Source organism: Echinops telfairi, unplaced genomic scaffold (genome assembly GCF_000313985.2).
Source record: "Echinops telfairi isolate 266 unplaced genomic scaffold, ASM31398v2 ScPeMD7_1;HRSCAF=3_0, whole genome shotgun sequence".
NCBI classification, from domain to species: domain Eukaryota; kingdom Metazoa; phylum Chordata; class Mammalia; order Afrosoricida; family Tenrecidae; genus Echinops; species Echinops telfairi.
Window position 1 is genome coordinate 34,823,703 of NW_022103896.1, and position 14,725 is coordinate 34,838,427.

The 14,725-nt window shown below is 45.1% G+C and overlaps 1 protein-coding gene across 1 annotated transcript in view; it reads left to right on the plus strand.

Moving 5' to 3' along the window:
* DPYS (dihydropyrimidinase) overlaps positions 1 to 13,170 on the plus strand; it is a 103,073-nt gene extending 89,903 nt beyond the window's left edge. The window contains exons 9-10 of the mRNA XM_013006682.2: positions 11,381 to 11,515; positions 12,768 to 13,170. Coding sequence (XP_012862136.1) covers positions 11,381 to 11,500 — 120 coding nt within the window. The 3' untranslated portion in view covers positions 11,501 to 11,515; positions 12,768 to 13,170. The remainder of the gene's footprint in view (positions 1 to 11,380; positions 11,516 to 12,767) is intronic.
* The last annotated feature ends 1,555 nt before the right edge of the window (positions 13,171 to 14,725 follow it).

The following is a 14,725-nucleotide window of genomic DNA, read 5'->3' on the forward strand; positions in this document are numbered from 1 at the left end:
TTGCCCTGTCCGACGTCTCCCTTCACCCACTTTTCTGTTGTCCGTCCCCCAGGGAGGAGGTCACATAGAGTTCCTCATTTTCTTTCTACTTAAGCCCTTGGTATCAGCTCATTTCCCCCTCCCTCCCTCATGAACCCTGGATAATTTTTAAATTATTATTTTTTCGTGTCTTGCGCTGTCCGATGTCTCCCTTGACCCCGTTGTCTGTCAAGTGACTTCCTCTTGTAGGCGCCCTCAGAGCTAGAGGGCTGGCATTAGGCTGCTGACCACAAAGTGGGCGGGAATAGGAGCCGCTCTGCTCCCATAAAGCTCTTCAACCACAGACACCCAGAGAGGCAGTTCCACTCTGTCCTGCGGGGGCGCTGGGAGTTCGAATCTACTTCATGGCAGTGAGGTCGGTTTGGTTTGGCTTGTTCCCTTTTTCAAATTGCTGTCTGTGGTTTGAATTTTTATTTTCTTTGGCAGAATTAATGTCGGTTTTATTTTGAGCTGAGTGCCAATTCTGTAAATAATTTCCGTGGCTTTTTTTTTTTTTTTTTTTAGTATTCTGATATAAGGGGCCCTGGTGACATCATAGTTAAGAACGTGGCCACTAGCTGGACCCGTCCAGAGGCTGCTCAGGGGAAAGATCACAGACTGGGAGGCCCGAGGGAGCAATTTCTTTGAGTAAAAAATGACTTGAATAATTATTATTATCATAATGTAATTCCAAATATTTACTGCCAACTAGGCCCTATAATAGACTGTTTACAGATATCTTTTCCCTCAGTCTGCACAATGAGCTAGAAATTGTTAGACATTAGCTAGCTCGATGTTGTCATCCCTGTTTTAAAGACTAGAAAGTTGAACCTCATCAAGATTAAGTAAGTTCCCTGTAAACAAACCTTAGAGACAGGGTTTGTGATTAAGGCCTTTCTGGTTTCCACTGTACCAAATGATCTCTGTGGAGCTAGAAAAAGAGAAAGGAGTGGTCATGCTGCTCAAATCAAGGAAAATGTGCTTTTAGAAATTTCTTGATGGTGAAGTATCAAATAGGGCAAACCTGGTTCTGGAACTTTCCAGAGACTTTTCAGAGTGTTTTCACCCTCATTGGACAAAGATAATTTAAAAAACAGAAATATCGTCCCAAAGTTAAGAAAAAGATTTGCTAGGAGCCCTAACATAGAAAGTGATTATGAGTTTGTAGAGCTCTGGCTTTGGTTTTATGCCCCTCAGACTTCGCTGTGATCCAGACTAAGAATTTAATGTCAAACAGGAAGGTTCTATATTATTTCTCCTGCTCAACTACTCTCCTCCCCAGGAAAATGAGTTACTGCCTGTTCAGGACTCCCAGATCACAGTTAATAGAGACACATCAGTGTTGGCCAGCTCCAGAATTCATGGTCTCCTGGATAGAGGCTCGCTTCCTTAAGGACGGCATCTTACTCTTTCTATGCTCTGAGCTTGGTGTGGAATCGCATTGGACGGATGCATAAACTGCAAAAGGAAGGCGCACAGAAGGGAATTTAAATAAATTTACCCAGAAGAGTGCCTCCTGCCCCATCCAAATATGAGACGGTCTGTAAGTTTGCATCCTGCCCATGATTGTATTACTTGATAGAACGTATCAGCTTGAGCCCCGTGGCTATCATCCTGTCAGATGTTGTAAGGCACTTCAAACGCAAGAAGAGACACTTTTATTCAATTTCACAGCTTTGGGGGATTGTTCACTAATGTAGTTTAAATACTAAACAACCGATCCCTAAGGGACCAAAAAAAATTAGATCAGAAGATGAGACTGAAACATTTACTGAGTAAGTAAGTAGACACAGTATAGAACACATTTCCATTTCCATATGAAAATCACTTAAAGAGTGTTTGAAGGTGTGGAAAAGAAGTACAGAAGCTGGTGGGGGCGGGGGTGGGGGGTAACTGCAACTTATAGGTTGAAGAAAGTCCTAGAAGAGCAAAACAGATTAAAATATGATAAAAACCTTTATCAAAAGCATAGCTCTTTACACACAAGTGGATTCTTTTATTTATTTATTTTGGTAATTAGAGTTCTATAATTTTAACCAAAATTTGGAAGTATACACATGCTTCAATTTTTCTCTCTCTCTCTCTCTTTTCATAGTAAACAACCTCCACCTGTTCTGGGAAATATGGGTCACATTGAATTTTATAGCGAAACAAGAATAGCTTCATGGAGCGGCGTACAGTTTCAGAATACTGCTGCCAAAGCTTTTAAACTAGGTTGTATCTTTGCAGCTATAAGCATAATTTGCCTTTCAGATAAGATAAAACTGAGCGGATGGCTGATCTGGTCCTTGAAATGTATGTTCTCCATTTCTGAAATCACAGTTCATCAATATCTTTCTCAATGTGCTGGTAAACACCTTGACTCATCAACTGTCATATCATCCGACTTCTCCCAGATGGATTGCTTGTAATAATAAACTGTAATGCAGACTGGCTTGGAAAAGACACTTCTCAGCTCTCATTTGGTGATGCCACTTTGGCAACTTAAAATCCACGTGGTGGAGGTATTTACACTACAGAGATCGGCAATTGTTTTAGGTCTTTGGGGGATGGGAGGAAAAGGTTGGATAGAGTCCTTATTAACATTTACCACTACACAACTGTGTACTTTCTAATACTCTTTCTAAATACTCTACTTTCGTGCTTTACTTAACCAACCAACACTCATTCAGAGTACATTAAGTGAACGATCATTATAGGTCGTAGATAGCTTCATCCTTAGCAACAACCTGTGAGTTTAGTAATGGCATCTGTATTAGTCTCGGTACTTTGGAGAAACAAATCCACGGCGACTCACATATAAGAGAGAGTTTTATGTAAAGAAAAGGTGCATCACGAAAACATCCCAACCCAATGCTGCCCAAGCCCACAAGTCCAACATTAACCCATTAACCCAACACCAGTCCACAAAGTCCTCCACCTCACAAAACAGAGGCAATGATGCCGACTGCAGGAGGAAAGCTGAGTCCGTGAACGTGTAAGCATCTCAACACTGGCAAGGGTCTCCACACGGCTGCTCCAGCACCCAGGGCTGCATCGGGATAGATCCATGCGGCTTCTCCTTGGGGATGTCTTGGAGGAAGTCAATCTTGCAAGCTGAAGCAGGAAACTGCTAAGGCAGCTGCACCCGATACAACCATCACAAAACAAGAGACCCGAGAACTAGAAAGGCGAGGATTCACCACCCATTTATCCCTCCGCCTTTCAACCAGCACCACATGTGATTATCAGCCAGGCTGGCACAATTAACTAACTCAGCATCTCTATTAAGAAATAGAGGCTCAGGGAGGTGACATAGCTACTAACTGGCAGAATCAGAACTCAAATCCATTTCATTGACCTACAAAACCAATTGCTTTAACTTCTACCCCGGCAATATCATAGTCGCAGAGCTTAATTCCCTATTCAAATACATAACCACTCACCCCGCTCCTTGGGAACATCATGCCCTCCACTCTCCCCTCCTGATGTCCCAGGGTTCAATTACCCGCAGACTGGCAAATTCATCAGAGAAGCCAACCCTGAAATGAGAGGGCCCAGCTCTGATCCTGTGACCTTGAGAAATAGCTCACAGAGTATCCTAAGAAATAAATGGAAACACGAGATGGATTGTAGAACACCTATAAAAATGCAAATTCTTACTGTTACAGATGACCGATATGAAGCTTACGTTCTGGTGATTGACAGCCCCTTGGATCGTACTGTTCAGTGAGTGAATCCTGAATGTCACCTAAATCTAGCAGGCCAGGCACGGATTTTATTCCTGGGGACTTGGCTGTCATATTCATTTGCACTGTTTGGTGTGGAGCCAGTTCCGCTATCTTTATTGTTATGCACCCCATGGGCCTCATCAGACCAGTGACTCTTCGGGTGTCCAGAGATTCTTCTATGTCGATCTTGCTACTCTCAGAACATCTGGCATCTCACTGCTCTTTCTCTGTTGACTTAAACTTCCTCTTCTCCCTGCCCAGTGAACCAAATGTTATTTCTACTATTATGTGGGTGTAATAGTGACTGCCCACCACTTTATTTGTCAGTTTATCCTACTGGGAGGGGGTGGTGGTTTGCATGTTGCTTGATGCTGAAAGCTATGCCACTGGTATTTCAGATACCAGCAGGGTCACCCACGATGAACAATTTTCAGTGGTGCTTTCAGACTAAGAACAGACTAGGAAGAAGGAATAGGCTGCCTACTTCTGAGGATTAGCCACTGAAAGCCTTATGAGTAGCAGTGGACCATTGTCTGCCACAGTGCCAGGAGATGAGCCCCTCGGGTCAGACGGCCATCAAAATGCAACTTTGAAGACGATAGCTGCTTCAAAGTAGAGTTGATCCACCAGGATGTTGATGAAGCAAATATTTTGAAACCTTATTTGTTGATGCAGCATAACTTAAAATTGGAGGAAACAGCTCCAAACATTTATAATTGGAACTAGGAAGGTGTGAAATGTGAATCTAGGAAAATTGAAAGTTGTTGAAAATGAAATGGAACATATAAAGATCAATATTCTGGACATTAGTAGCTAAAGTGGACTGATATTGGCCATTTGGAATAGAATCATGCTATGGTTTCCATCCTATGGTTTATTTCAAGAAAGACAGATTAAGAGGAAATAGGTCATATTGAGGACTAAGGCTCCCCATGTTTTCCACATGCATGGGAAACCTGGACAATGACTGTAGAGGCCACCCAGAGAATAATTGATGCCTTTGCATTATGGTGCAGTCGAAAAACACTGAAAATACCATAGACTGCAGAAGAACAAGCAGATCTGCCTTCAAGCAAGTACAGCCAGAATGCTCCTTAGAAGCAAGGATGATCCACTCCGTCTCACGTTCTTTGGACATAGTATAGTGACAGGCTAGTCCTTGGGGAAGGAAATCCTATTTGGCAAAGCAGAGTGTCAGGGATAAGAGGAAGAGCCGCCAAAGAGATGGCTGACACCGCACCTGCAGCACCCATCGCAAACATAACCACAGGAATGGACAATGGATCATTCTGCTGTGCATAGGCTGTTATGAGTCTTAACGTACTGGGTGGCACAGACTGCAATGATTACTGGAAGGAATGCTTACTGATGTATTATGGTGCCTTCATGCTCATATTTGTCTTCCTGTTACGTCACTCTGACAATCACATGAGCTCAAAGTTCACTCTCACCTAACCAAAGTAAACAACTATGCTGTTGATAGACAAAGGGCTACCTCTCTGAGACTCCTATATAACTGGGGTTAGTTTCTTCCCACCGTTTTTCTCCCAGCCCATTCTATCTGACTGTGATAGCTTCTAAAGAGAAAGCAAAACACAAAACACTTGCTGGTCACACTCAACCAGTTTTGATCAGTCTATTAGAAAAAAAAAATGTTATAACCCAGATCGACTCATCCACAGGTGTGATGCTTAGGACGCTAGTCTGTTGAGGAGCTCTTTGAGAAGGCTGCCAAGTAATTCCTGATTCTATTGTGCAAAGCCATCTTATAGACTCTGAGAAGTCTTCTGAGAGTGTAGAAACCTTCCTTCATTTAGCAGAGACTCATTTTTGCCGTCAGGCGCCATTCTGGGTGCATGCATGCCGGCATCGGGACGGCAGCAGTCGCTACTCTGCCCTCAGTGAGCTTCACTCCTACTTCTGTCTCAACTCAGTTTGTAGTCTTTCTGGCCTACTTCTCTGTGGTGGGCCCAGGACCTGGTCAGAAGATCTAGGGCAGAGATCAGAGTTTAGAGATTAGAATTTGGTAATCATGGCATTGGAGTGTATTAAACTAGGCAGCAAAGGCCACCAAAGAGAGTAGGTAGAAAAGAAAGGGTCAGTAAGATAGAGTGCTCTCAAAACAAACGAAAGCCATCAAACGCACTTCCATCAAGTTGATTCCAACCCATGATGACCTTTTAGTACAAAACAGATCAGCCCCGCTCTGGGCTTCCGAGACGGTCGACAGCCACATCTTTGTCCTGTGGAGTGGCTGGTGGTTTCAAACTGGTGACCTTGCAGGTAGCAGCCCAACACATGACCCACCACACCAGGATACAGAGCTCTGGGGACTCCAATATTCAGAGATTGAGAAGAGAGATTCTCCTGACAAACCCGAGCACTGAGGTGGGAGGACAAACCGAGACAGCAGGAAGTGACTACGTCTTGGTTCAGCATAGAGCCCTGTGGTTCTTTCTCTACCTTTCTGTGTGTTTCATGATGCAGGGTTTAGCTAGGAGTATCAGGACGGAGTTCATGGGATTGCTAGACTCCTTTAGCGGCCATATATGGGGGCTCAGGGGAAGGTTAGGTGTTTCACACATCGACTGTCCCAAAGAGAAGGAAGAAGACCAGCGTTCCTCAAGATGGTAGCTTAGTCCTACTTTGAAAACAAATATGCAGTTGAACTTCTAAGTCACAGCAGGACAGGATAAGAGACTGCAGTGAGTGCCATCTCCTTGCCACTGTGTCACAGAGGAGACCCAGTGAGGCTCTGAAATATGCATGGAGTACCATACATGGGGCAATGGAGATGCCAAGAGAAATCACCCATGAGCCTAAAAGCTTATGTAACCCAGCTTTAAGGAGAACGTATTAAAATGTTAAAAGTTCTGGGAGGCTTGGGACTAAGTGGTCTTTGGTCCCTGTTAACTTCTCTATCAAAGGAGATCTTGAAGGGTGACAAAGCCCCCGAGACAAGGCTGCTTCCTTTCTGAGGCGGTAGGGTGAACAGTAGCAGTTACTTTTTATGGTCCTTCTGGGCAGGAAACCAGTTCCTGCCCACCCAGAGGAGGAGGCTAGAGTTAGACTGTGTGCAGATGAGACCTGGATGGTCGGGTCAGAGACGTATGATGGTCAGTGGGGCCCGAGTGACCGGAGAAAGCAAGAGTGGTCCAGGAGCATCTCTGGTGCAGTGAGTGAGCAGCCAGCAAACGAGCAAGTGCCACCTGGAGAAGAGATAACCGGGGAAGATGGAAACAGGAGACTCGTGCTGACAATTTTGTAAAGGCCAGAGTGACCAGTAAGAATGTGTAAACTGAGAGCATGAGTTTGCTGAAGACTAAATCTTAGATTGATAGCATTTGTGTGTATGCCTGTGTATATGCACAACGGTCAGAGGAAGCCACGGCAGAGCGATGAAGCTGCCAAAGAAAAAATAGGAAAGACACTAAGGAAGGATGGTGTTTGAGCAGCCCAGGTAGGAGCAGGTGGGTGACGAGAGCGAAGGCGCCGTGCACAGAGAGTTTAAAAGCTACAGTGCGAAAAAACCTACACAGGCACAAAGTGCTGATTTTGACCACTTGGTCATCATTGATGAGTTGAGAAAAATCCATTTCTGTAGATACTTTGAAGGGAGGAAGCCAAATTACAATGGCTTGAGAAGTGAACGAGGGTGAAGAATTGGAGACAGTAAATGCACATCAGTCTTCCACAGAGCGTGGCAACAAAAGGGATTGGTGAAAGTAGCATCGCCCAGGGTAGGACTTGAGTAGTCTGTAGAAATGAATCACACCTTTTTTCTAGGCAGAGGGACAGCATAAACAGAACAGAGAAGATGGTCCTGGGGGAGGTGGGCATGAGTGCGAGAGAGCTGCCAGATTACCTGGTACCAAAAGGCGAGGGCAGGATGGATGGAGTCTTCAGGGTTGTCCAAGGGACCAAGGAGAGCTCAGGTTGGACCAAACAAGACCTTTATTTTGCCAAGTGAGCTATGGGAATTTGGAAAGAGGTTCATTGGCTTTTGGCTAATTGAAACGTTAGGAAGAGGTGAATTTGGGAGAACAGGATTCCTCACAAGGAAGTTTTAACTATTTTCTGTGGGGCGTCTTTCATCTCCCACAAAGCCATAAAATCTTTGTTAGTAACTCACAGGGGGCTGGGAAATGAAGGTTGTTGGGGGGCGGGGGAGTGGACAACAGAACATGGTATCTGATCTGAGCATCCTGAACATCAGTGTCCGGGAGAGGAGGCCATGGAAAAGGTCCAAGCACAGTCCTTGAGAGAAATGCCTTCCCTTTGTGGGAGGGAGGCAGCTGGGTGGATGAGTACAGGAAGGTTTGAGGCTGTAAGATTTGAGGCAGGAAGTTCCTGTTGGATAATCTAAGTGGAATAGGATGGATTACGATCAAGAGGGCAGGTGATACAGTTTAGAAGAAGAGCGAAGCTCTTGAAATAAGACGGAGTTCAACTCGAACCAGCTGAAGTCACAAAGGGGCTTTTATTTGCTCATGTGACTGTAAAGCTCAGGGCTGCTCTGGGTGCCTGGGCTCAGACGGCATCCTGGGAGCTGTGCCCCTGCAGCTCTGTGCATGGAAGCCCTCCTGCCAGCTCAGTGACCTCAGAACAAGGAGGGAGCACTCCCTGCAGGAAGATTCCGAGAGGCCTCTGCTTTGCCTATTTTGAGACATGTCCTCGTCCCGAAGCTGCTGCTGGGCTCAGGGGAAGCGATCCTCTGAGACGCCCATCAACTCATAGAGCAAACTCCACCCTTGAGCGAGGAGGATGGAGCCCCAGACACCACCCGAGTCACTGGTGCCAGAACGCTACTCCCCAAATGGAATCCAGGATAAACAAATACATACGCGCTCAAATCCAAAAGCAGTCAAGTTCAGACGAACTGGTACGGCATGACGAGGGAGAGGGACACAGACCGTGAAAGTCAAAACCAAAACGATGCCCATTCGATTTCAGTTCAGAGTAAATGTATGCTGGAAGGTTTCGAAAGTGTCATCTTTATGGAAGCAGATTGCCACACGCACTTCTCCCACAGAGCAGCTGGCGGATGGGAACCATTCACCACATGGTTAGCAGTCAAGCACTTAACCACGGTGCCGCCAGAGTTCCCTGGTGACACATACCTGTCCCCCTGTGCCACTCTCTGTGGGGGCTCCTGCCTGCAGAAATGACTGAGGAGAGAACTAAAAGAGGCCCAGGCTGTTGCTAGCATGAATGCCAAAAGGAGAAGAGAGAAAGGCAAGATCCTGGAGATGGTCGGCAAGGAAGGAAATAAAAAAGGTAGAAATAAATCCTAATTCACTCAGCAGGGTCCTGGTATTTGTCTGTTAAGTCTGCCTCACTTTCAGACATACCCAGTTTGGATGATAAATAACATAGTCCAGTATGAATCTTCTCTACATCTAATTTAGTGAAATGACCTAGGTTTACATCATACAACTGGTGCTACACTACTAACCGCAAGGTGGGAGGTTCAAACTCACCCAGCAGTATACCTTGGAAGAAATGTCTGGCCAGTGACTTCTGTAAATAGACAACTAGTGGAGCCAAGTTCAATGGGGTCACCATGAGTGGAATTGATGGAATGGATGTGGGTTTGGGTTTGGTTTTAGGTGTGGTGGATTTTTGTTATTTAATCGTGTAGGTAGGCTGGCTTAGAAAATAAAGCCAGGAGAAGAGTAAACAAGGATCAAGGGCCTGAAAGTGCTGATGTACTTCAGAGGCAAGACTGGAAGGATGGGAGGGTGAGGCCAGGGAGTGGGACACCAAGTGAATTTAAGGTCCCAGGTAGGGCATGGCTCCAGGCGACCACCATGTCCAAGGGCAGGTGACAAAAGTGGAAGGCTGGCACTTCTTTCCCATTGTCACCACTCCTCAGCATGGTAACAAGACCCAGGGCGATGACTACGAGCCACGATGAAGTCTCTCAAAGCACCTCACCAGACACAGAAAGTCGACGGTAGACTTGCACTGGTGGTGTAAGAGCGGGGTCCTCACATTGACTGATGCTTGGTGTCTGCCAAACCTACGCTTCCAGTTTGTCCAGACAGATCGCCGGACGTGTGTGCTCGACAGACATGTGGACTGAATGGAGGAAAGCTCTGTGTCAGGGAACTCTCATGAGCCCTGGAGATGGGCTTCCTGCCTCCCGTTTCATAGACAACTAGTAAATAACAAAGCTAGAGTTCAACCGTAGATCTGCCTTACTCCAAAGCCCACGTGATTGATCACTACACCCCAAATGATTTGTGCCGATTTGTCTGTGTGTATGTGTTTGTGTGTATGTTATGGGAATTCAATGTAGACACGATGGAATGTGGGAGGTGCCATCAAATCGGTACTTGACCTTAAATCCATTACTAATACAAGGAGTCTTCAGATTACAAACAAGTTTTGTTCCTTAATTTGTCTTTAAATCAAATTTGTACATAAATCAGAACAGTTAGTTACATTTTTATCTAAAGCCAGTTAGTCAAATGTTAATATATAGTATATTGTGTTCATTTCTGTGCTTGAAAAAAAATAAATAAAAGCATTTCCAGCTACACTAAAATACCTTTAACATAACATTATAGTAATGATAATGTTTTGATGCATGTCCCAAAGTAGCTGTCACTTGGCATGACAAGCTATTGTATGCATCTTAAATTTTTAATATAGGCTTTGGGGTACCGAATTTGTAACTCCAAACCAAAACTTAAACTCATTGCCATCCAGTTAATACCTGCACACAGGGACCTGACAAGACAGCGTAAAACTGACCCTGTGGGTTTGCGAGGCTGTAAACTTTTATGGGGGCAGAAAATCCCTTCTTCTAAGGAGTAGTTAGTGAGTTCAAATGGCTGTCCCTGAAGTTAGCAGTTCAACACAACACCCACTCCTTTGAATAAACCCAGGGTCCTTCACATCCCTGAATCAAACATTCCTAACCCAGGGATGGGCTGCCTTTAATCCTCTCAGCCTATAAACTTGTGGGGCAGGTGAAGTTATTCTCCCCAGGTGCGGAAGCCCCCCATGCAAAATAACTCGCTAAGGCAGTCGGGTACTGAGCCCAGGCTCCTGATGGCTGTGGTTTGCTACCGCTTTGTGCAGGTTTTCAAATGGGAGTCCTTCCTTTATGGATTGTAATGTGCTGACTGAACGCCAACTGAACACAGCCAAGGCTTCTGCTCTACAGTCCCCCACCCAAGGCGTGGTTAGGGGGTGTGATGTTCTGGGAAAGGTTGCTTACACACGCGCGCACACACTCACACACACACACACACACACACACACACACACACACACACACACACACCTTGCTGTTATCTAAAGCACCGTATTCTAAAGACTCGGGAAACGTTTGACAGAGCACTGTGGGAACACAGATCCTCCAGGACTGAAAAGGGAAGAACGAGGGAATGTGTGATAGGATTCTAAGAGATGGCCGCAGGACTGGAAGGTATGATAATGTGGCAGAGGCTTCCAGGAAATTGGAATGCAAAAGGAATGATGGCTGGAACATGTCCCCAGGCCTTTGCCTGACACTGGCAAAGAGTGGCCAGGAATCCCTAGGAAAGGACCGATGAGAGGGTGGGAGAGGTGATAAAGTCACAAGCTTCCTTCTTGCTCTCAGTTCATAACGGTGCTGCATTTAATGCAATGTTCTGTTTCAGACTTGCCAACCTACCCCAGTGGAGCGGGCACCCTACACAGGAGAAGTCGTCGTCCCGAAATCCGAAGGGACAAGAGAAGGCTCCACAGCAGGCACCGGGAGACAGGCCCACCCCCCCTGAGGTGGGTGCTGTTGGGTAAGAGAGCGAGGGAAAAGAAAGCGTCCCTGCTGCATAGCGGGTGATGAATTGGTATTTCTTTCTTCAGAAGCATTTGAAAAGTCCAAGGTTAAAACTTCAAAGTGAAGGACATTTGAGCTCAGGGGAGACTGATAAAAGGCCTCATGATAACAGGAAGTTTAGATGAGTCTTCCAGATTGAAGATCCTAGAGATTCATTCTCGGAGATGTTAACAAAACACTTAACAGAGAATCAAGTAGGAGCTAGACCGGCTGGTAGCATACCAAGGGACTCCTTATTGAGGACATCTGGTGCTACTTAAAGAAGGGAGTGCGATTTCATGGCCAAGCCATTTATAAGCCGTTTGATTAGGACTGTGTTTGCAGGGTGGGCCCAGAATCCTTGTTTTGTCATTGAAACCGGTCTAGAACTTAGAACAGATGAAAAATGGATCTAATGTTTCCAGGGAACGTATTGATAGTATTTGATGAAGATCGGAACAATATTATAGAGATGGCCATTTTTAACAAAAAGATGGAAGTGCTGTCTCACTGTTCTCTTCGCCCTTGGATTTTCATATCCTTGTTTTGGGACGTGCCTGTTATCATCACCCTGGTCAATGTTCGTTTCTTTGGTTGGCTCAGGCCGATCCCTCTTTGTGGCTTTGCTCATCTCTTGAACATCACATCCACTGACTTCTCAAAAGCCTACATGTTTTTTAGCAGTTTTGCCATATCACTGGGTTCTGAAGGTTTTCAAATTGGTGCTGTATCATCAGGGGTGTTAGCATGGAAGAGTCTGCAAAAGACACAAGAGGCGCATGTGATGGATGAGATACGCGTTTGCATTCATTCAGGGGCTGTCTGACGAAGGGCTCCTTTATAAATGCGCAGGTCGGCCTTGCACATTGTCACATGCCGACAACCTGAGTCAATCCGGTGAGGCAGGCATTGAGGAAAGGAGCTCTTGAAGAACTCGGCCCTCTCTCAAGAATGATCGGATGTGTGAGTCTCTGACAACACCATGTAGCTTCCGCCAGCTTGTCGGTTTCAGACAAGTGGAAATTATTCTTCCAGTCCCGGAGCCTCTGTGTTGAAAGTTGTGGGGATGATTAGCAAGAGAGGCAAACGCTATGAAATGCTACTGACAGCCGTTGTGGGAGCTGGGTTGGTACTTACTTTGATTCTAGCGTTTCTTGGTGACGAGGCTTGAGTTCTGCATGTCCTTGTGCAGGAGAATGTTCCACGAGTGCCTTTTATTCTGTTCAAAGGTAAAATCAGAGGAGAGGATGCTGCAGTTCCGCCACAGCTCAGCCCAGTGTCCTCAGCGCGCCAACAAGCAGGCCTGGTTTCGGCTCCCCAAGCTCTTTTTGAAAATCCTTAATCGCTTGAGGCCACTTTCATTTTCTTTCAAAAGCAATTGCTGCCTTTCTCGCTGCCACATTGTTGCCATGTGAAACGGAAGGAATAAATGAACATTATCGTGACAGGAAATCGGGGTGAAAATCACAGGTGATACTTTTAAGATGTCTTCTTTGCATGTACTAGATTGTTGTCTGAAAATTTCAAAAACCCCTTAAAGTTTTATTAAACATGGGTACCTTTGCTTTAAAAGAGCTAACGCTGTGATTTTACATCTTAATGGAATTAATAAACATTCAAGCCTTTATTTTACATTGTGTCATTTGAGTTAGGTGTTTCTCCATCTGTAATAATTTCCTAGGGCTATTGTAACAATTCACCACAAATCCATTAGCTTAGAATAGCTGAAATTTACAGTCTCACGGATCCAAAGGCAGTAATCTAAAATCAAGGTATCTGAAGATGGTAATCTAAAATCAAGGGATCTGAAGGTGGTAATCTAAAATCAAAGTATTGACAGAGTCAGGCTTCCCAAAGTGGGTGGTACTGCCCCCTGGGGGCTGCTGGAACAATCCCACAGGGGGCTGCAAAAGCAGATGCCTACATTATCCTGGATTATAAACTGTCGTACAAAAGTTTTTAGATGCCGGGGGGTGTTGAGTTTTGTTTTGTTTTGTTTTTCTTTCCTTCTACAAAGGAGGTGATAGATTAAATAATTTGGGAACCTGTACTAGAGGAAGACACTTTTTTCTCTCTTCCAGGTTGTGATGATGCTGGTGTTCCGTGGCTTGTTGCTGCATAACTTCCACTCTGCCTCAGTCTTCCCTGGGCATCTTCTTTCTCTTCCTTTCTCTGTGTCTTCCCGTGGCCGTCCTCTCTGGATCTGTGTTTTCTCCTTTTATAAGGACCCTGATCATTGGGTTAAAAGTCTATCCGGGCAATCCAAGATGATCTCAAGATTTGCAATTACAGCTGCAAAGATTAGTACACGAACATATGTTATCTTTTCATCCCATTTTACTACAAAATTTGAAGGACCATCGTATCTTGTGTTCCTCCTGGTTGTGGGGGAGCATTCTTTCTAATGATAGGGAAGTCAGTTTTTATTTGAATGTGTGGTTTGCTGTGTGGTCTTTGCTTCAGCAAATTAGATCCCTCTACAAACCCCATGTGATCAATTGGGAACTCAACTTTAGGATAACTCCAGGGCAAATCACCCAATCCCATAGGAAAATGCAGGACTTAAGGGAATTAAATGGTATCATTGGGGCTAAAAGATGCTACATTGATACCTTCTCTCCTCTTAGCTTCCCAGGCTGTGCTGTGACCATTTTTGTTTGCAAAGAGCTATTCAAGAACTTGAGCTTATAGTTCTTCTTCTAGGTAACCAGATCGATGGGGCTCTTAAAACATGGAGTAGAATAAGGACATTCCATACAGTTGCATCGACTTCTGGTGTATTCATGTAAATCACAGATACAATTACACCAAGACTGTACGTTTACCCAATTGTAATTTGCTTTGAGCACGCAGGAGAAAGGATGGTGAGTGGCGCATAAAGAAGAACTCCTCGCTTGTGGATAGTTAGGATCCAAAGACCAGGTATTATGTGAAAATCAGCTTTGGCCACAGCTGAAAAAGTAACTACATCCGAGTACAAACTGGAGGATAGCTATATCATTACGTAACTAACTGCCTGCGATAGGTTTTTTTTGTGCCAACATAGCACCTTTAAGGAGGTGTGAGTGGAATTTAGCCTGTCAGTCAGGTCACAGCTTGATGGCCTCCCTTGGGGGTGTGACCCGGATAAATGGCTCTCTGGAAGCCAGCCCTCTTCTCTCTCTGCCTTTACCTTCCTGTGGATGAG